Source organism: Somniosus microcephalus, chromosome 7 (genome assembly GCF_052327205.1).
Source record: "Somniosus microcephalus isolate GS21.2 chromosome 7, FLI_Smic_1.0, whole genome shotgun sequence".
In the NCBI taxonomy this organism is placed as follows: Eukaryota; Metazoa; Chordata; class Chondrichthyes; order Squaliformes; family Somniosidae; genus Somniosus; species Somniosus microcephalus.
In genome coordinates, this window is record NC_140993.1 from 57,051,301 (window position 1) to 57,074,234 (window position 22,934).

The 22,934-nt window shown below is 48.0% G+C and overlaps 1 protein-coding gene across 7 annotated transcripts in view; it reads right to left on the bottom strand.

Moving 5' to 3' along the window:
• Nucleotides 1-2,111: 2,111 nt before the first annotated feature.
• phf20l1 (PHD finger protein 20 like 1) overlaps nucleotides 2,112-22,934 on the bottom strand; it is a 159,846-nt gene continuing 139,023 nt past the window's right edge. For all 7 annotated transcript variants that reach the window (XM_085992486.1, XM_085992488.1, XM_085992487.1 and 4 more), the window contains 5 exons: nucleotides 21,974-22,073; nucleotides 18,953-19,148; nucleotides 13,772-14,138; nucleotides 3,588-3,765; nucleotides 2,112-2,278 (listed from right to left, as the gene is read on the bottom strand). In XM_085992486.1, the coding sequence (XP_085848612.1) occupies nucleotides 2,136-2,278; nucleotides 3,588-3,765; nucleotides 13,772-14,138; nucleotides 18,953-19,148; nucleotides 21,974-22,073 (984 nt within the window). In that variant the 3' untranslated portion in view covers nucleotides 2,112-2,135. The remainder of the gene's footprint in view (nucleotides 2,279-3,587; nucleotides 3,766-13,771; nucleotides 14,139-18,952; nucleotides 19,149-21,973; nucleotides 22,074-22,934) is intronic.

Here is a 22,934-nt window from a genome sequence, read left to right on the forward strand (position 1 = left end):
TAGCAAAGCTTAGTTTAAGCATGAGACAGACAGTTGCTAGAGTGCTGATGACAGCCATGGCTACTGAACAGCACAATAGATGTATTCTGTTGCTTAAACGTTTATTGTCGATTTAAAAAAAAACACACTTTAGTGAATTGTTTTATACACAGAAATGAAATGAAATGGGGAGGAACGTCAGCTTCCAGAACTATACACATAAGCCAAATATACACTTTTTTGAGATATACACTTAGTCAACACACATTCTGATAGCACACAATTCTTTTGTTGTTCTAGTTCATGTGTTTCTGAACAACAGCAGCTGAGTATTCTGGCCGAGTAAAAAATAGTGAGGCCCCCCCCGCAATACTGTACACCTTATAAACTGATTTTATTTGCACTGCCGTCAAATGTCATGTCTTTCTTTTAATATAACTACAATTTGTGGTTGTTGCACAGAGTATGGTTGTAGGTGTTGGTGCCACTGAGCCGTTTCCAGTACAGCCACTCGCCGGCAAGCCCTTCCGGGTTGCTGCACGCAAACTCTCGATTCAATGCACTTTCTGGACTCCACTTATTTTGCATGCCCTTAATTTTAAGCACCAATTTGAGAAACAAGTAAATTATGGGTATACAAAACACGTGTTTTTTTTTTGGGGGGGGGGGAGAAAGGATGGAAGGAGGTCTACAGCACAGATGGATGAATTTTGTTTGCGTATTCTCCTACCTGCCTGCGACTGGTGCTCGGGTCCAAAAATGCAGCTTGAAAATTTGCTCCATGGATGATACTTCCCAAAGTAACTGGGGTGCAAGTGGTCTATTTACAAGCCAACCTCTCAGTTTAGGTTCTGCACAGTATATTGTTATATAGAATGAGATTATACCGTACAAAGCTACAGACTCATCATGATGGAGGAGCTCAAATCCTTGGGGATTGTGTAGTTTTGTGAACTGATCTCCGATCTGGGTGGGTATAAAATAGTGAGGTCCCCTGCAATACTGTCACCTCGTAAACTGATTTTATTTGCACCGCCGTTAAGTTTCAAGTCTTTCGCTAATTACAGTAAGTTTGTGGTTGTTACACGGTGATTCCATGTCTTAGACCGTGGTACTGAAACCAATAGATCCCACAGTCAGATTTTTCACCAGGAAGTTGGCCCTCAATGAAGCCCCGTTTCCTCCGCCTCCCCTTCTCACTCTCAAAAAGCCAGAAAATTTCAATATATTTCATTATCTTCCTCAGTCACAATCTGTGCAAATAGACAGGGTTTTTTTTTCCTCTCCAAATGAGAAAGTAGTACTGTGTTGAGAAGTCAGAGGATTTATGGTTTGACCGCTGGGAACTACAGGAGATGGGAAGTCGCTTGCCCACGTTGCGGGAATGAGTATTCCTTTCTAAACTGCTCCTGGGGCAAGTAAGTTGAGCTTGCACTTTGCCAACCTACCACAAAGAACATAATGAATATCGCTGCAGTGATTGAAAACAGGCTCAATTTGGCCCCATAATCTGCTCATCTCTGCATTATTTCATTGCCTATCAGACAATTCAGCTGTCTACTGGGAAAGTGATCGTTTTCCAGTACCTAACTTCAGGAGCAGTACTCTTTTGATGTGTTTCTAGCCTCTAGCTAGAGTCACTTACTCCTAATAACAAAAAGCTGATGACCCCATCTGTGTTATCCTACTTCCATTGCTCATTTAGCAGCCAAGAGCCCTTCCACACTGTTACTAAGGAATTCATGACCAGTTAGGAAGGTGTGTGCGCACAATTGATCAGTGATTGTGATGCTCTCTGTACTATATATGCATGGGGTCACAACATAATGGGGTCACTTTATGCTGACAAGTGCTGTGAATGAAAGTGAAGCTCTGTCTTAAGCTTGATGTCGTAGGATACCTAAAAGGTCCATATTTTCAGTTCAAGCCACTTCTTTTCCTCCAAATTTGCTATTAGAACTTAAATCCTTCTACACACAAGTTGTAGAAACATTAGCGCCTCAATGGTTCCATTCTGCTTCCACTGTGTGGTTTTCAGTCTGCTCCATTCCTTTTCCGCCACCCCCTTCCCACACTCAACAACTTGTCGTTTGTCGTTGTTAACGTGGCGCCCCCCCTCTACCCCACCCCCTTACACCCCACCAATCATTGTCTTCTCAAAGAGAGCAGCAGCTTGCCATTTGCTGCACCTTGCCCAAGTCCGTCAGGAGTTGTTTGATGTGGCGTTTCAGCTGCGGAAGTCGTGCGAGTGGTTCCGGTGGTTCAAGTTCCCCGGAAAAATCCAGCCAGCTTTCCAGAACTAGGAGATTGCACGGGAGGGAGAACAAAGAAAGAAAAACTTTGTTACAAATTCAACCAGTGTCAAACATACAAAAGAGAACTTAGAAAATTAAAAACATGATTGGTTTAACTGTAAGTAAAAAAGGGCACTTTCCTCTGTTAAATATGTTTAGTCATATTGCTTTGTTGGGAGTTTTACATCAGTACAGCCCTGAGAGGAATGTAGCTATTACAGACTTTACACTTCTAATTATTATTTTTTTCTCTTTCATGGTGCTGCACACAGAGAGTTAAGACCAAGTATAATCTTCAAATGAAGCATAATTCAATCCCCATTTTAAGTCAATATATTCGGTCCTAATTTTATACGGTACTTTTACTTGATATTAGTTGTAGATAAACAGCAAAACCTATGGAAATTTGGGAAGCAGAGAAGTAGAGTTGGTTGGAGTGAAGATATTTCTCTGCAGTTCAGGGAGACATAAAACTGAGATGCTACTGTGCCACCAGCAGGGGTAGATTGCACTTATAGCGTGACAAGTTTACATAGGCAATTGCCATTATAAATGTGGACATAGGGATTTAACATGGAAAAGGATGATACCTAAGTGTGACAAAAACAGGAAAATAGGAATTACGGTTTTGCAAACAGTGCGTACAACCATAAGATCTTTAATATATTTTAGACGAGAAACCAATTGTTTCGATCCCACCACTGCTCCAGCCGAGATCAGCTAACTCAGCACAAACTGAGGTCGAACACAGACCGTTTTCTGATCTGCTGTGGTGCAGTGTATTTACCCTCTGAATTATATAGGAGGGAGCAAATGAGACCCAAAATCATAGGAACATAGGAACAGGAGTAGGTCATTCAACCCTTCGATCCAGTTCCGTCATGGCTGATCTGTACCTCAAGTCCATTTCCCCGCCTTTGCTCCATAGCCCTTGATACCCTTACCAACAAAAATCTATCGATCTCAGTCTTGAGTTTCAATTGTCCCAGCATCCACAGCCTTTTGGGGAGCAAATTCCAGATTTCCACTACCCTTTGTGTAATTGGCTTCCTGATTTCACTAATTTTAAGATTGAGCCCCCTTGTTCTGGATTTCCCCACCAGAGAAAATAGTTTCTCTGTATCTACCCTACCAAATTCCTTTATCATTTTAAACACCTTAATTAGATCACCCCTCAACCATCTAAACTTAAAAGAATACAAACCAAGTTTATGCAACCTGTATTATTCTGGTGAAATCTTGCATTAACATTTGACCAGCCCATAACGTAAATGCACAAGGGGATTTACAGTAGCACCGCAGTGCTGATTTTACCATCCAGCTCTTTCTCAATGAGGTCCATTCTGTTGTTCACTTCGTTCTGCACGGCCTCAATGTGCGTAAGCAGGTTCAGCTGCCAGAGAAACTGTGGGTTAACATGCTCCTCTTCCGCAATCCCATCGCAGCTGCCATCATTTGAAATAGTAACTATCTCTTTAATGTCGGTAGCCCCCTGTTATTAACGGAGTGGTAGAAAAACAGTACGGTTAATTATAAACAAAAGACTTTTCCCTGTTAAAAAAAAAAATCAATGGGGGAGCCCAACTTCTGCAGACATAATGACAGTTCACTTCAAAAAGCAGCACATTGTGTGAATCGCTTGAGGCGATACGGTGATGTGATAATCTGCTATCTGAATGCATGTTTCACTTCACTTTCCACATGTAGATCAGAGTTCCCAGGTTTGTTCGCAAATCTGTGCTGAGATAGTTGATCTGGTGGTGCTACATTTGGCCTTCATCGAAGCTTTGACCACGCTCGATCAGCTCCGATGGACGGGTCATATTGTCTGCATGCCCGATACGAGACTCCCAAAACAAGCGCTCTACTCGGAGCTCCGGCACGGCAAGAGAGCCCCAGGTGGGCAGAGGAAACGCTTCAAGGTCACCCTCAAAGCCTCCTTGAAAAAGTGCAACATCCCCACTGACACCTGGGAATCCCTGGCCCAAGACCGCACAAAGTGGAGGGGAAGCATCCGGGAAGGCGCCGAACACCTCGAGTCTCTTCGCCGGGAGCAAGCAGAAGCCAAGCGCAGGCAGCGCAAGTCAACCCAAGGACCCCATCCACCCGCCCCTTCATTCACTGTCTGCCCCACCTGTGACAGAGACTGTAGGTCCCTCATTGGACTCATCAGTCACCTGAGAACTCAGTAATGTGGAAGCAAGTCATCCTCGGTTCTGAGGGACTGCCTAAGAGAAGTGAAGAGACAGTTGGCCTGAACACCTTGGATTAGACAGAGAAAAATTGGTCAAGATTCCCACTCCTCGTTGCTATCTAGCAACCACTACTGGTACGAGCGGGTGTGGATGCCAGGTGAGGGCAGGGTCGTGTTCGGCTGTGATGTTCCCCATTTAGAAAAAGTCAGCCGACACTCAAGTGTCTGGGATTACGCTTGAAGAATGGGCATCTGGGCCTGGCACTTGTGGAACCGCACTTCATCGAAAGGGAGGATGGAAGTTCGCAGGAAAAAGGAAGAAAAAAAAATAAAAATCAACAGAACACAGTAAAAAAAAGACTTGCATTTCTATAGCACCTTTCACAGCCTCAGGATGTCCCAAAGAACTTTACAGCCAATGAAGTACTTTTAAAGTGTAGTCACTGTTAGAATGTAGGAAACGCAACAGCCAATTTGTGTACAAGCTCCCCGCAATATGATAATTTAATTAACGTAAGAAAACTACTAGGCACTTGGTCTAAGCGTTAAACAAAGCTTTAATCAACTGTTTTACAACATGGAGGTCCAGTTGTGTCCTTCACTAGTTCCTGTTAAGAATGTCCTGCGCAAGCTGGGCCCGTGCCCGAGTATTTATACTCTCCCTGGACAGCGCCACCCGCAGGCCTCTCAGTATTATTTCATAAGTCTTTCTTTCATGAATGACTGATTCATGTCAATAATGATCAGATGATCTATTTTTTTTGGGTGATGTTGGTTGAGGGATAAATATTGACTAGGACACTGGGGAGAACCCCCAAGCTCTTCTTCAAAATAGTGCATAGGATCTTTTACATCCACCTGAGTGACCTGAGTTAAACGTCTCATCCGAAAGATGGCATCTCCGACAGTACAACACTCCCTCAGTACTGCACAAGAGTGTCAGCCTGGATTTTGTGCTCGAGTCTCTGGAGTGGGAATTGAACCCACAAGCATCTGACTCCGAGGCAAGAGTGCTACCACTGAGTCACAGCTGACACTCTACAGTAATTCAGTCTAAAAAATGTGACTTACATGCAGGCATAGTCTGAGATTTTAAAGGAACAGTCTCACCATTGGCAGCAATTTAAAAAAAAAGTCAGAAAGTAGCATTGCAAGGACAAATAAAAAACAAAATGCTGCACATTTGAAACGGAAAAAGTTGGAAACACAGCGGGTCAGTCAGCATCTAGTTGGAGATGTTACTTGCCACTTATGTTGTCCCGGTCTTGCTGCATGCAGGCATGGACTGCTTCATTATCTGAGGAATTGCGAATGAAGCTGAACACTGTGCAAACATCAGCAAACAGCCCCACTTCTGAAGCTTACATCTAGTGTGCGGTACAGAAACAAGCCATTAAGCCCAATTGGCCTGTGCGGTGTTTATGCTCCACATGACCTTATTATGGAGGGAAGGTCATCAATGGCCATATAGAAGTAAACTCTTTTTTTATATAGCTCAGCAGCTAAATTAGACGAGTCATCAGGGATGCTTCGAGTTTTTAAAAAAAAACACATTAATTAACACAAAGAAATAAAAAGAACGGACATGTGCAGCTTGGAGGGAAAAAACCCTGCTACATCCATATGTGCGACTTAGAAATGTGTTGTTCTCTTTCCTTATTCTTCCCCTTCCCCCACCACCAACAGTCCTGAACTAAACACACATCAGGCGCATTAGTTAATGGTTGAAGTGCAACACGTCAGTGGACTGCAACCGCTGACTCTGAGGCCAACGCTCAACAAAGTGCTGTAATCAACAGAGTAAGACTAGTGTAACAGTATAGTATAAACAAATTGGCAAATAACATTCTAATTAAAGCAGATCAAACTCAAAAATCTATTTTCCTGCATCAAGTCAAAAGCTGAGTTCTTAAAATCATAAGAACTCCATTATCCACCTTTTCAATCATATCCTCCAATCCTTCTCTCTCAGAAAACCAATCCATTTGTCAGCTATATCCATTTATAATGTCTGCTTCAATGGCCTTCTCCGGTAGCTCAAAATTCAGTTTGGCTGAGTTGTTAGCACTCTCAATTCTGTCATAGTCTGGGTTCAAGTCCCACTCTAGGTTGACACTTCAGTACAGTACTGTGGAAGAGCTGCATTGTTGGAGCTGTTGTCTATTAACATAGGAACAGGAGCAGACCATTGAGCCCCTCAAGCATGTTCTGCCATTCAATGAGATCATGGCTGATCTGTGATCTAACTCCATATAGCCGCCTTTGCCCCATATCGCTTAATACCTTTGGCTAATAAAAATTAATCTATCTCAGATTTAAAATTAACAATTGATCTAGCATCAACTGCCATTTGCGAAAGAGAGTCCCAAACTTGTACCACCCTTTGCTTGTAGAAGTGTTTCTGACCTTCACTCCTCATAGGCCTGGCTCTAATTTTTAGGTTATGCTCCCTAGTCCAAGACTCCCAAACCAGTGGAAATAGTTTCTCTCTATCTACCCTATCAGGTCCCCTTAATTTCTTGACAATGCTGCAGGAGTTCCTCAGGGCAGTGTCCAAGGCCCAATCATCAATGACCTTCCCCCCATCATATGATCAGAAGTAGGGATGTTTGCTGATGATTGCACAGTGTTCAGTTCCATTCTCAACTCCTCAGATAATGAAGCAGTCCGTGCCCGCTTGCAGCAAGACCTGGACAACATTCAGGCTTGGGCTGATAAGTGCAAATAACATTCGCGCCTCACAAGTCCAAAGATGTGCGGGTTAGGTTGATTGGCTATGATAAATTGACCCTTAGTGTTAGGGGGATTAAATACGTGGGGTTACAGGAATAGGGTGGGATATGTGTTGGTGTAGGGGTTACGGGGATCGGGTGGGATATGTGTTGGTGCAGGCTCGATGGGCCGAAATGGCCTCTATCTGCACTGTGGGGTTTCTGTGATTCTTCTGTGAAGTGCCATCTCCAACAAGAGAAAGTCTAACCACTTCTCCTTGACATTCAATGGCATTACCAATCATTGAATCCTCCACCATCAACATCCTGGGGGTCACCATTGATCAGAAACTTAACTGGGCCATCCACATAAATCCTGTGGCTGCAAGATCAGGTCAGAGGCTGGGTATTCTGTGGCGAGTGACTCACCTCCTGACTCCCCAAAGCCTTTCCAACATCTACAAGTTACAAGTCAGGAGCTTGGATGAATGCAGCTCCAGCAACACTCAAGAAGCTCGACACCATCCAGAACAATGCAGCCCGCTTGATTGATGCCCCTTACACCACCTTAAACATTTACTCCCTCCATCACCAACGCACCGTGTCTGCAAGGCGTACCATCTACAACATGCACTGCAGTGACTCGCCAAGGTTTCTTCGACAGCACTTCCCAAACTTGCAACCTGTACCACCTAGAAGGACAAGGGCAGCAGGCGTATGGGAACACCACGCTTGCAAGTTCCCTTCCAAGTCACACAGCATCCTGACTTGTAAATATATCACCATTTCTTCAGCATCGTTGGGTCAAAATTCTGGAACTCCCTCCCTTGCTACCCAGAGTGCTTCTTCCAAGTGGTGCTCAACATGGAGGAGTACTGATTCATCAGCTGAGGGAGGCTGTGGGTGGTAATCAGCAGGAGTTTTCCTTGCCCATATTTGAAACTTCATGGGGTCCGGAGCCAATGTTGAGAATTCCTAGGGCCAATGCTTCCCGACAGCACAGCCACCTCTGGTGGATCTGTCCTGCCGGTGGGACAGGACATACCCAGGGATAGTGATGGAGGAGTCTGGGACATTGGATGGTGTGGCGACACGCCACCACTGGACACAATCCGCTCACGGCGGTACGGACAGTTTAAGCAGACGCCCCCCAACCGGGGGCCCTTTCCTCCAGCAACTTGTTTCCCACAGGTACAGGCTGCCGGGAGCACTTCCTGTCTGGGGAGTATTTAAGTCAGGCGCGGGCTCTTCCAGTTCCTGTTTTGCCATGAGGCTGAAATAAAAAGCTGTTCTGTTTACTAGCTCTGGTCTCGACTCCCACGTTTGCCGCGGTATCTCAACACTGGTGACCCCGACGCTCAGGACGAATCCTAAGCTAGCATGGCGGATACAAACGCAGTCACGGTTAAATTACCAGACTTTTGGGAAAACTTGGCCGAAGCCTGGTTCGTTCAAGCCGAGTCCAGATTCCGGCTGAAAGGCATCACAGGCGACACCACGAAGTACGACTACCTCGTCTCCTCGCTCACGTACGCTACCGTCCCCAAAGTTTGGGCAGCGCTGCAGGACCCACCACAGACTGGCAAGTACGAACATCTGAAGGCTGCGCTCCTTAAAAAATTTCAAACGTCCTCTTACCAGCGCCACTGCCAACTCCTTGACTTCCCCGGTCTCGGTGACGCTTCACCATCAGACCTGCTTTCCCACATGCTGTCCCTCGCGGACGACAAGCCCCCCGGCGCCCTCTTTCGCACGCTTTTCATTCGGCAGCTTCCCGCCAGCATCCGCCCGCTCATTGTGGAGTCTGGCTCCACGGACCTGAATGTCATAGCAGAAAAGGCCGACCGGCTGCTCTCTGCACAGTCCGCGCGCGACGTCACGCCCGACCTCGCGGAAACGACCACGCGGTCTCCCCGGCCCGCCCGCCCTACCACTCCGGGCCACTGTTACTACCACACCCGTTTTGGCACTAAGGCCCAACGCTGCACGCCACCGTGTACCTTCAATTCCCCCCCCGCACTGGCCCCCGCGATGGCCGTGGGGCAAAAGGGGCCTCTACTGTACGTCACTGACGACAGAACCAACCGCCGATTTCTGTGCGACACAGGGGCCCAGCACAGCATCACCCCCGCCTCCGCCCTCGAAATCCAACGCGGCACACGAGGTATCACGCTGGCCGCCGCCAATGGCTCGGACATCCGCACATATGGCACCCGCATGGTCACGCTCGACCTCGCGGGCCGTTGCTACCGCTGGGAGTTCCTCACCGCCGAGGTCCTCTGTCCACTCATCGGCGCCGACTTCCTACGCGCCCACGGCCTCCTTGTCGACATTCCGAGGCACCGCCTCGTCGACGCCAACACTATGGCCACCATCCCCGGCGCCTTTACCCCAGACCGTTCGGCCGGCCTGACGACCTACTGCCTCGCCAGGGCCGTGGACGACTACTCGGCACTCCTAGCTGAGTTTCCCGCCCTCACCAACCCGACCTTTTCGGCCAAAGCCGCCAAACACGGGGTGGAGCACGATATCCCCACCACTGGCCCTCCAGTTTCTGCCCACGCCCGCAGGCTCAACCCGGCCAAGCTGGAAATCGCGCGGGCCGAGTTCACCACCATGGAACAACTCGGCATCATCCGCCGCTCCAGCAGCCCCTGGGCCTCGCCCCTCCACATCGCCCCTAAGCCCGGCGGAGGCTGGCGCCCTTGTGGGGACTACTGCCGCCTTAACGACGCCACCACCCCCGACCGATACCCGGTGCCTCACATCCAGGACTTCTCGGCCCGACTGGCCGGACGAACCGTCTTTTCCAAAGTCGACCTGGTGCACGGTTACCACCAAGTCCCCGTACACCCCGCGGACATCCCCAAAACAGCCGTCATCACCCCATTCGGCCTGTTCGAGTTCCTGAGGATGCCCTTCGGCCTCAAGAATGCAGCCCAGGCTTTCCAGCGCCTTATGGACTCGGTCCTGCGGGACCTGAACTTCCTATTCGTCTATCTAGACGACATTCTCGTGGCCAGCTCCTCCAAACAGGAACACCTCGAACACCTTCGCGTCCTGTTCGGGCGCCTAGCCCAACACGGGCTCATCCTCAGCCCGGCGAAGTGCCAATTCGGCCTAACCGAGATCGATTTTCTCGGTCACCACATCACCCCTGCTGGGGCCGTCCCCCTGCCCAACAAGGTGCAGGCCGTCCAGCAGTTCCCCCGCCCCACAACCATCAAGGGCCTCCAGGAGTTCCTCGGGATGGTGAACTTCTACAACAGGTTCATCCCCAGAGCTGCAGCCCTCATGAAGCCCCTATACGACTCCCTCCGAGGTAAATCCGGCAAGATGGCCGTAGCCTGGACCACTGGCACGTCAGCCGCCTTCGATGCCACCAAAAACGCGCTCGCCGACGCCACTCTGCTCGCGCACCTGAGGGCCGACGCCTGGGTCGCGCTCACCACCGACGCCTCCGACCACGCGGTCGGGGCCGTGTTCGAGCAGTGGGTTAATGGCGCGTGGCAGCCACTTGCCTTCTACAGCCGCCAACTGCGCCCCCCGGAGGTCAAATACTCCACTTTCGACCGCGAGCTTCTCGCGCTCCACCTGTCGGTCCGCCATTTCAGGTTCCTCCTGGAAGGCCGCCCCTTCACCGCGTACGTGGACCACAAGCCACTCACATACGCGATGGCCAAGCACACCGAACCCTGGTCCGCTCGGCAGCAACGCCAGCTCGCAGCCGTGTCCGAGTTTACCACGGACATCCAGCACGTCTCCGGTAGAGACAACGTTGTCGCCAACTGCCTTTCCCGTCCCGCCATCTGCGCGAATCACCTCGCGGTCGACCACGCGCAACTAGCAGCGGCCCAGCTCACGGACCCAGACCTCCTCTCGGCGGCTACCAGCCTGCCAGGGCTACGCCTAGCCAAGGTCGCGCACGGGCCCGAAGCCACGGCAGTTACTTGCGACATCACACTCAGCCAACCCAGGCCGGTCGTCCCTGAAACCTGGCGCCGCCGCGTCTTCGACGCACTCCACGGGCTCTCCCACCTGGGTTCCCGCGCGTCCGTCAAACTCCTCTCCCAGCGTTTCGTCTGGCGCGGCCTCAGCAGAGATGTTCGGACTTGGGCCACCTCCTGCCTCGCCTGCCAACGGGCTAAGGTACAACGGCATACAAAAGCACCCCTGGGAGACTTCGAGGTACCCAGCCGCCGCTTCGACCACGTACACGTCGACATCGTCGGGCCCCTGCCGCCATCGCAAGGCCAGACTTATCTCCTCACGATGGTCGACCGCTACACACGCTGGCCTGAGGCAGTGCCGCTGACCTCCACCACCACAGCCGACATCACCAGGGCGTTCGTTAACACCTGGGTAGCGAGGTTCGGCGTACCGGCCGACATAACCTCCGACAGAGGCGCCCAGTTCACCTCTGAACTCTGGACGGCCACAGCACGCGACCTCGGTGTGACGCTCCACCGAACCACGGCGTACCACCTGCAGGCCAACGGGCTTTGTGAACGCTTCCACCGGTCACTCAAGGCCTCACTCCATGCCGGCCTGCAGGACAGTACCTGGACTGACCGCCTACCGTGGGTACTACTAGGCCTACGCACCGCGGTCAAAGAAGACCTCCAGTCCTCGGCAGCGGAGTTAGTCTATGGACAACCGCTGCGCGTCCCAGGCGAATTCCTTCCGGAGGCTACCACGCCTTGGTCGACCGACCAGCAGCTGCTCAACTTTTTCTCTTCCGCTCAGCAGTTCGCCCCACTTCCGGTCAACCGACACGGCGAACTCGCACCTCACGTTCCGCCAAATTTACAGCAGGCGCGCTTCGTCTTCATGCAACACGACGCGCACCGCGGACCCCTGCGACCCCCGTACGACGGACCGTACGAAGTACTACAAACCGGGGACAAGGTCTTCAAGCTGCGACTCGGCGACAGGGTCGAGACAGTCTCCATCAACCGGCTCAAACCAGCACACACAGAACCAGGGGAACAGGTCCCCGTGGCCCGGCCTCCAACTAGAGGCCATCCCGCCAGCAAGCCAGCACAGCCGGTGGCGAACCGCCAGGCCCCGCCAACTAGACCGGCGATCACGCAGAGCCGCTGCGGCAGAACCATCAGACCACCGTCACGACTCGTCCACTCCTCCTAAGCGGATTCTGGGGGGAGCTCTGTGGCGACACGCCACCACTGGACACAATCCGCTCACGGCGGTACGGACAGTTTAAGCAGACGCCCCCAACCGGGGGCCCTTTCCTCCAGCAACTTGTTTCCCACAGGGACAGGCTGCCAGGAGCACTTCCTGTCTGGGGAGTATTTAAGTCAGGCGCGGGCTCTTCCAGTTCCTGTTTTGCCATGAGGCTGAAATAAAAAGCTGTTCTGTTTACTAGCTCTGGTCTCGACTCCCACGTTTGCCGCGGTATCTCAACAATGGTATGATTCTGTGAGTATGACTATGTCAGGCTTGACTAGTCTGTGGGACAGCTCTCCCAATTTTGGCACGATGTTAGTGAGGAGGACTTTTCCGTGTCCGAATCCAGTGCCTAGGTCGATGCCGGGTGGTCCATCCGGTTTTATTCCTTTTGTTTTTGATACAACTGAATGGCTTGTTAGGCCATTTCAGAGGGCAGTTAAGAGTCTACATTGCCGTGGGTCTGGAGTCACATATAGGCCAGACCGGGTAAGGGCGGCAGATTTCCTTCCCTAAAGGACATTAGTGAACCAGATGGGTTTTTATGTCAATCCAGTAGTTTCATTACTGATACTAGTTTTTTATTCCAGATTTATTTAATCAACTGAATTTAAATTCCACAGATGTTGTGGTGGGATTTGAACTCACGGCTCTGGATCATCAGTCCAGGCCGCTGGATTACTGGTCCAATAACATAACCACTATGCTAACATTCCGTTTTTAGATTAGCTAACTCAGCACGGGCCAGAGATTGAATCTCAGCACAGAAGTAGGATCCTCAACCTACTGTGCCTGTGCTGGAGCTAGTTCCGCCTTTTTATATAAGTGTTCATCTAATTTCCGTTTAAATCATGTGATTTGTCCTCAATATCCACTTCTGACCTCCCACTTTATGTTTCTAATACTAGTCCTGTATTTATGCTGCTCCCTTATTACCAATTTACTGACCAGTGCAAGTAAGTTTTTACTATTTACCTTCTCAAACTTTTTCATGATTGTGAATTGTCCTTGCTGACTTACATTGGCTCCGTGTTCCCCAACGTCTCCAATTTAAAATTCTTATCCTTGTGTTTAAATCCCTCCTTGGCCTTGCCCCTTGCTATCTCTGCAACCTTTTCCAGCCCTACTAGCTCCTTCTCTAGCTCAGCAATCATTTTTGTCTGATTATACCTCTGTGAAGCACCTTGCGACTTTTTTTTATTAGGTAAGGGATACTACATAAATGCAAGTTTTTGTATGGAGTAGCAATTGCATTAAAAGTGATGCAGACGCCCCTTCCAGTAGGGGTCCCTTTCAGTTGACGCAGATAATGTAGAGGAACCAACTTACAAGCATTGTTAAAAAACCTAAAGAACAGGCAGAACACATAATCATGAGATAACAAAAATAGCAATGCAACAACATACCTGTCCAGACAGGCTGTCCACTTTCTGAATAGTGTGCCTTTCAGCTTTTTTGAATATAGGACTCTGATCCTCTTCATATTCTAAACTACTGGTAGCCTCATCCTCTGAGCTGTTTTGATCCATTATGGCCCTCTGCTCTAGGCTGCAGCCCTGAGGTTTCTGGTAGCTGTGCTCACTTGTGATGTAGGTTCCCTCTATTCTCTGGCTGGGCCTCGACCTTTCTTTACGACTCTGATTATTACAGACTTTTTCAGGCTGCTTGAGACCGTCGATACATTCCGTGATCTTCTTTTCTCCCGCAGTTTGCTCTTGAGTAGATTTGATGCATGACTGAGCCCAGAGATGTAGATCAGGGTGCTTTCTGCTCCTTGAGGTAGAAAGGACAGGAAGATGTCAGACCATTCTAATTCTCTAAAACTGTGTGAAGACATTTAACTGATATAATAAAATCTTTTGTGCATGTCATGATTGTAGCCTGTTCAACCATAACATCAAGATGTAGCATCGTATTGCACCCATAGCACAGAACTGCCCAATTTAGTATTCATTTCACTCAAAGCAACAATAGGGCAGTTGGTGTGGGGTATAGAAAAATATCATACTTCACTAGGGACTGTTTGGTTGTGTCTGAGGCATGTTGTTGGTGCACAGTACAGTGAATTATATTCTGAATTTAACTGTGCTAGATATAGGAGTGCTTGGTATACAAATAAAAAGACATACGCCATGCAGAACACAACAATGTGATGACTTATATGCCTACAACCCACAAATTACTCATAAACTACATCTACAGAATAAGAGATATTTTCCTGCCATTCACTGTCCATTTTCTGGGTGGAAGTTCTGCGTTGTTCTTTTGTGCATTCACTGTACAAGGTTAACGTTGGTGCAAAGCATTTTGAGCTTTACACTTACACTAAACTTGTGTAGTGCAAAGTGAGTGTGAAGGCCCAAACTGATACCGAAGCAAAGTGCAGTGAGAATTATTCCTCCAAAACAGTGGTGGGCAAAATCTGGTCCAGGGGCCGTATCTGGCCCGTCAATTTATTCTATCTGGCCCGCTGGGCGGGAGAGAAATAGAACGCGAGCTGGAGCTGGAGCTCGAGCTGCACGTTAGTCTGAGTCATGTCATGGCTGCTCATCTCGATTACTTTTTTACTGAAGAAAGAGACCGTCTTAGTAGATCCCGGAGCACAAGGACCTCAGATAATGGCACGCGATTGTAGTTCAGGCCTTGCGAAGCCTCGGGCTCCCGTACTCAGCACACTAAAAAGAGAACACCTCTCACGTTGGAGGCCCCGCAGACTTGAGTCACTCTTCTAAACAGCCACGTAGACTTTCAACACAACATAGATTCGATCGATCAATCATTTAGTAACAGAAGATTTTTACTATTTTACACTACATTTTGTATATTTAAGACAGAATCTGACTACTATCTGAATTTATGTTTATAAATTATTGGGAGGGTAGAAGTGGGAGTGATGATCAACACTATGAGTTGGCCTGTTTCAAATTTAACACTTTACTCTCACCAATGACTGTTACTGGGGTTATTAATTCTTGCACAATTATTCACTTGTTTTAATATTATCCCACTTAATTAGCACAGTGGAGGCATAACTAAATGGACGTGGGTATATTGGACACTGCAGTCACTGTTTTTAATTTAAGCCCTTTTCCTCCATACCATGAACAATTTAAGTTTATTGTCATGACTGGAAGAGGGTTGTAGAGATTTATGACGTTGGCCAGTCCCAGTAATGAATAGCACTCGGGGAAATAATGGCCTAGAAATTCGGTATAGCCGCGTTTGAGGCGCTAGTCCTGGCGATGTGCAAAGTTTAGCGCCAGGCGCAATTTAGCGCCACCTAGCGCGATATTGGGTTGCAGCGCCCCTAAAGGTGATTGCGGCGCTAAATCAGGCACTGCACGCTATTCTTAAGGCGCTAACCCGGCGGCGCAACCCAATTTCGCGGCGGCGGGGCGCAGCGAGGGTGCTGTCAATAATCACTTTCCCTGAGACACACTGGCGCTGGCCAGCTCTTAAAGGGGCAGGTCAATTGGCATCACCAGACACACTCACTGCCTTGTAGGCCTTCAAAGCGGTGGGAGCCTACCTGTGGCGCACCAGCCTAGCAAGACATGGAAAGGGTGAGGCAGAGGGCGGAACACCTCACTGATGGGGCATTGGATGCTTTGGTTGGCACAGTGGAATCAATGCCAAGGAAGATGGTCGGAATGTGATTTATGTTTTGGACAGTCTCCCGGGTGTGAGAGGCAGTTACGTGTCAGTGTATTAGTTTTGCTTTCTGTTGCCATAGCTTTCTCATGTTTGAAGGAACCACATTTTGTGTAATGAAACACTTTCTTCATTTACAATGGCCATGCCTGTTATTTACATGCATCTTGCCCTTCACAGGCTTGGGGGTATCAGACCGGTTCCATTCCTGTTCTTGGAATGGCAGCAAGCATTCCGTGAGAGGGGCATAGAAGCTATTTCTGATCAGCCTCTGACGCACAGCCTGAGAAGAACCGCTCGCGTAGAAGTTCAGGCCAGCAGACATCTTCTCAGCCACCGACAGAGATGTCCTGCACCTTATCTGAGGCTGCAGATCTGGCTGAAGCAGCTGGCACAGCTCAGTCACCACCTCCTTTCTAAATTGCAGCCTTCTGACACACTGCTCCTCCGGCATGTTCATGTAGGAAAACTGCTGTCGGAAAACCCTGCCAGCGTAAGGTCTGCTGTGGCGACGTCTGTTGACCCTCCTCCGTCTGGCCATGCCCGCCCCCCTCTCCCAGCGTCTCAGTGCCCTTTCCAGATGATTCAGCAGCAGGACGTTCCCCTCCAATGCAGCCCCCATAATAAGTGCCCACAGGAAGGTTCCCCGTTGTCAAGGCTCACCAACAGCAAGGTGATGGTCAGAAGGCTGAAGATCGTCTACCTGCGCTGGCTCAGTGGTCAAATGGCTCTCAGTGTGCAGCTCAGCAACTCTTTGTAGCTCTCGAGGAAGTTGTGCTCCAAAAATGGCTGCCGCTTTTAAACCACACCAGTCCCCTTTAAATAACGCTCCTCCAGCCCAAGAGCGACTTGGTAAGGTCCAGGTAAGCTGTCACTATTAGCGCCAGGTGCTACGGAGGGGGGCACCACTGAATTTCTGGTCCGGGACGCCCAAAAGGCGTTGCATACTCAAATGACGTCATAATCAGCCTGCACCCATGAACGGGCGCTAAGATTTAGCGCCGGCGCTAAATGCATGCTCAATATGGGGCGAGGCGCTAGGCGCCTTGCGCCCGGCCGGAAATTGGCTAGCGCCCCACTTCTCGGCCTCTTTAGGCGTTAATCAGTGGCGCTAACAACCGAATTTCTCCCCCAATGTGTATTATAATGGTGCATTACTTGTGCCCATTCTCAAGTGAAAGTCCCCAAACTCAATAGACACCGTGGCTTTTCTCAGGAGTGATAGTACGTTGAAATGGGAAACTGTTCAACCTCCGTCGCCTCCAGTCCAGATCCAAGGTCGTCCCATCCTCTGTCGTCGAATTACAGTATGCTCACTCGGAGATCGAACTCCAAACCATCGTCAACACCTTCACCGAAGCGTACGAGAGCATGGGCCTTACACTAAACATCCGTAAGACAAAGGTCCTCTACCAACCTGTCCCCGCCACACAGTACTGCCCCCCGATTATCAAAATCCACGACAAGGCCTTGGACAATGTGGGCCACTGTCCATACCTCGGGAGCCTACTGTCAACAAGGGCAGACGTCGATTACGAAGTCCAACACCGCCTTCAGTGTGCCAGTGCAGCCGTCGGTCGCCTGAGGAAGAGAGTGTTTGAAGACCAGGACCTCAAACCCGGCACTAAGCTCATGGCAGCAGTGATACCTGCCCTGCTGTATGCCTCAGAGACATGGACCATGTACAGCAGGCACCTCAAGCACTGGAAAGCTACCACCAACGCTGCCTCCGCAAGATCCTGCAAATCCATTGGCAGGTTAGGCGCACCAACGTCAGTGTTCTTGCTCAGGCCAACATCCCCAGCATCGAAGCTTTGACCACGCTCAATCAGCTCCGATGGACGGGTCACATTGTCCGCATGCCCGAGACGAGGCTCCCAAAACAAGCGCTCTACTCGGAGCTCCGGCACGGCAAGAGAGCCCCAGGTGGGCAGAGGAAACGCTTCAAGGACACCCTCAAAGCCTCCTTGAAAAAGTGTAACATCCCCATCGACACCTGAGAATCCCTGGCCCAAGTGGAGGAGAAGCATCCGGGAAGGCGCCGAACACCTCGAGTCTCTTCGCCGGGAGCAAGCGAAAGCCAAGCGCAGGCAGCGCACGTCAACCCAAGCACGCCACCCACCCGCCCCTTCAACCACCGTCTGCCCCACCTGTGACAGAGTCTGTAGGTCCCGCATTGGACTCATCAGTCACCTGCGAACTCATTTTTAATGTGGAAGCAAGTCATCCTCGGTTCCGAGGGACTGCCTAAGAAGAAGAAGAAGAGTACGTTGATAATGAACATGCCCAATTTGGTGGCTGATCTGGGAAGCAATTTGCGGTATAAAACATTTTCCGAGTAACCTAATTATTTCTGAGCGAGGTTTCAAAGGCATCAAAATAGCACTTTCATGTGCAATTTTTAAAGGTTTTATATATGATTTTATCCTTGATTGTGCCTTATATCTTGTTTATAATTGCCAGTGGAAGCAGAATTGATCTCTCATTTTCCACTATAAGAATGAATTTAGACCATTTGGAATAAACAGACCGCCCACTTTTCAATGTGACTCGTAAACCTGTATCATGTTCGCTAGCATGTTAATAATTGTTGTTATCTTTATTAAGTATGGAAACGACACAAAGGGTTCTTTAAACAATAAATGCCATAACAAATTTTAATGGTAGATGTTGTTAACACAATTCATTTTATGTGTGCGGCCCTCAACAGCTCACCAAAATGTATTAAGTGGCCCTCCAGCCCAAATAATTGCCTACCCCTGGTCTAAAGGGTTTTATTCTGCTTCACTGTGGTATCAGATTGGGTCTTGACTCTGGATTTAGGTCACAATTAAATTATAGCTGCAGCTTGGGTGCAAAGCAAACCCCTTTTACACTGATGCTACAATTGTAGCGTGAACTCTGCGTTGTTTTTGCCAAAAGACACGCATACTTACTGGAGGATATTGATTTTCAGTTGAAGCCCATGGAGCACTTCAGTCACACTGTACACATCGGCCAGGAGCTGGTGAGTTGATACTATTTTCTTAGCATTCTGCTGGGAATAATTCTCCTTCAAGAAGGACAGCCCATACATATGTCCATTTTTTAGCCACTCCTTGTCATAACGATATTTGGCACTCCATCTCTGACCTACAGGAATAAAGAACATTGCACTTATATAACACCTTTCTCATAACCTTAGGATTACTCAAAGCACTCCACATCCAATGAATTACTTCTGAAGGCCTTGGAGAGTGTGCAGAAGAGATTTACTAGAATGATACCAAGGATCAAGGACTTTAGTTATGTGGAGAGTCTAGAGAAGCTGAGATTGTTCTCCTTAAGAGCATAGTAGGTTAAAGGGAGATTTAATAGAGGTGTTCAAAATTATGACGGGTTTTGACAGAGTAAATAAGGAGGAGAAAATGTTTCCACTGGCAGGAGTATTGGTAACCAGAGGACACAGATTTAGGGTAATTGGCAAAAGAACCAGAGGGGAGTTGAGGAGATTTTTTTTTACACAGCACATTATGATGATCTGGAATGCACTACCTGAAAGGATAGAGCAGGGAAGTGGGACTAAGTGGATAGCTCTTTCAAAGAGCCAGCACCTGCACCATAGGCTAAATGGCTTCCCTCTGTGCTGTAAGTGTAGTTACTGTTGTTATATAGGCAAACACAGCAGCCAATTTATGTACAAAATCCTAGAAATAGCACGAGATGAATAGTCAACAAAACTATTTTGGTGATGACAGTTGAGGGAAGAATGTTGGCCAGGACATCCCGAGAACTGGTCATCGACCTGAAACGTTAACTCTGTTTCTCTCTCCACGGATGCTGCCCTGACCTGCTGAGTTTTTCCAGCGTTTTCTGTTGTCATCACGAGAACTACGCGCTTTGTTTACCCAATAGTGCCGTAGAATCTTTAACATTCACAGCAAGAAAAAAGATCTACAACAGTGTATATTTAACGATACTTAACTCCTAATCATTGGTTACCTTGGGTTTTTTTTTAGGGGAATGGTGGAGAGATTTGGTGCTAACTGAGTGATGAGTCCAGAGGACATTTTACTGTTTAATTGAGCTATGTCTCTGTTAAAGAAAGGTTGGGGGAGAATGGTGGTCATGCCAGGTTGTTGTGACTGGCCGCAGAGTGGCTTCATTCACTGTAATAGGAGTCACAGGTTCCGACTAGCCTGGGAGCCGATCTGGAGCTGCCGGACCTCAGGGAAGTCCGTACACTGCATAATGGCAGGTTTTTGCTATGGTAAGATATTTGATTTTTTTTTTTTTTAAAGTAAAGGCCATTTTTTACAACTATGTATATCTTTTTTAAATAGACAATGGCAAAGTACTTTGAACAAAAATGATTCCCTTTGTCCTTTCCTTCCCTTTTAAGGGTCTCACATGAAAATAGAAATTTGTCAGTGACTGACTAATTGCACTTGGAATACTTGGTGTACCAAATGTTAGGTTACCGCCATAGGTATAATCTTCCTCGTTCTTTAAAAGCAGTCTGACCTCCACAAGCAATTAGGATGTGCTATTATGTATCGGGTGAGTGGATGGGGAGGAATCGCCTAGTGAAGCTGATCCTTTAAAGGATCTGTGATTGCCACTTTGGTCAGGTGAACTTCCCTGTTCTGCTGTACTAAGCTTCACTCTGAACAGCAGCCTTAGTTAGTGTCCTATTTGACCCTGTGAGCTTCTGACCCCATATCTCCATCACAAAGACTACCTACTTCCAGCTCCATAACATCGCCCGTCTCCTCCCCTGCTTCAGCCCATCTGCTGCTGAAACTTTCACTCATGCTTTTTTTTAACCTCCAGACTCGACTATTCCAATGCTCTCCGAGCTGGTGTCCCATCTTCCATAAACTTGAACTTATCCAAAACTCTTCTGCCTGTATCCTAAACGACACCAAGTACTGCTCACCCGTCACAGCTGTGCTCGCTGATCTACGTTGACTTCCAGTCCCCAATGTCTCGATTTTGAAATTCTCATCTTCGCGTTCACACCCCTCATGGCCTCACCCCTCCCTATCTCTGTAATCTTCTCCAGCCCAACAATCCAGCAAGGCCTCTGTGTTCCTCCAACTCTGGCCTCTCGTGCATCCCACACTTGCTTCGCTCCACCATTGGCGGCTGTGCCTTCAGCTGTATAGGCCCTAAGATCAGATAATTCATTCCCAAACCTCGCTTTAAGATGTTCCTTAAAACCTACCTCTTTGACCAAGCTTTTAGTTACCTGAACTAATATCTTCTTGCATGGCTCGGTGTCAATTTTTGTCTGATTATGCTCCTGTGAAGCACCTGGGGAAATGTGCCTATGTTAAAAGCACTATATAAACGCAAGTTGCTGTTGTTGTAGTTCTTTGACCAAATGCAAGCCAACGGATTAAAGGAACACATTTGCCCTAACGACAGGCAACATCAGGTCAGAGGATCAAGAAGGTATGTCAGGTTGGAGCTTTATATGTGCAATGACATTGAATAGAGATCAAAGATGAGTTAACCAGAACTGGTCCACCTAAAGGAGGCTTAAAGTCTCCGATAAAGGAACGTGAAAAATGAAGCTGTCATTAGTCGAGAAAATTGCATTGATTATTTTGAAACGCTGAAAATTTTTGCAGGGTGACAACTGTAACTGCACAGCTAAATGATTTCACATAGGACATTTACAGTCATTAGAGAGAGGAAACTTTCCTCCCATCGGTATGTTAACCAACCAACTTATTTTAATTATACTAATTTTGAAGACAAATGCAGGTATTTAAAATTATTTTATCTTGTGCGCCATCTTTAGAGGTAGAAAAATAGCCATCTAGTACAACAGCAACAAATTAAAACAGATTTTTAACTATATTTTTAGTGCACTTCCAAAACAGATGCATAAAGAAAATAGGATACTGTTTATTTGAGTTGCACCAACAGCTTAAATCGGGCATCAGTAGATAACCAAAGTAGGGAGGTACCTGGAGGATCCCGGCAGATGTAGCAGATATACTGTTCTGGAATGCTGTCTTCCAGTAACCCCATACAGATGCTGTGCTGCCAGCAAAGGCACTCTTCACACTTCAGTGGGTAGGAGACCGCGGAAAGGAACAAATGAAAAAAAACACAAGAAAGATTAAAATGGGACTAAAAGACAAGAAAAAAATAAATAAATGATGCATGGGACTGACAAGTGGCGCAAACATTTCAACTGTTCCAATGTAATACATCGATATATCAGTGCTAGATTATGCTTTCAAACTTATTGCTACGTCACCTACTCTCAATTTTTCTGTGCGGGAGACCCTCAGAAAATATTGACACACTCCTTGGGTCCCTCTACCCTAAGGCATGAAAGACAGTATCAGCTACCCAAAGGCACAAATATAGGGCAAAAAAATATATACATATTTATTTTGCAGGAGGCTTTGGGGAAAGAGCAAAGGAGTGGGTCTGACTCTTTCAAAGAGCCGGCACAGGCACGATGGGCCGAATGTCCGCCGTCTGTGCTCTAAGATTCTATATTCTTATAGTACCACACACTCTAAGCACAGCACCGTGCAAATTTTATAATGTGTGGATTATAGAATTTGTGAGGAACTGTGCTTATAGTGTGTGGTATGCCCGGTCCCAAATAGATAAAGATCTGAAGGTTTTGAGGACACTTCCCTTCACCCTCCGTTTGGAACCTCTGCTCTAACCCATTCTTTCAGTGGACCTCAAAACTGCAGAATCCTTTATCGCAGCGTTCCCTTCCTTCTATCATCTACAAGCCGTTAAAAACTCAACTTTGGTGTCAACTACCATTATTTGTCTGATTTATGCCATTTGCTCTACTGCTGTAATCGACCCTGGTGATGAACTCTACTATGCGCCTTGGCCCTTCACCTGAGTCTGTCCATTTAAAAGGCCAGCTTGGCACAGTGGTAGCACTTTCACCCC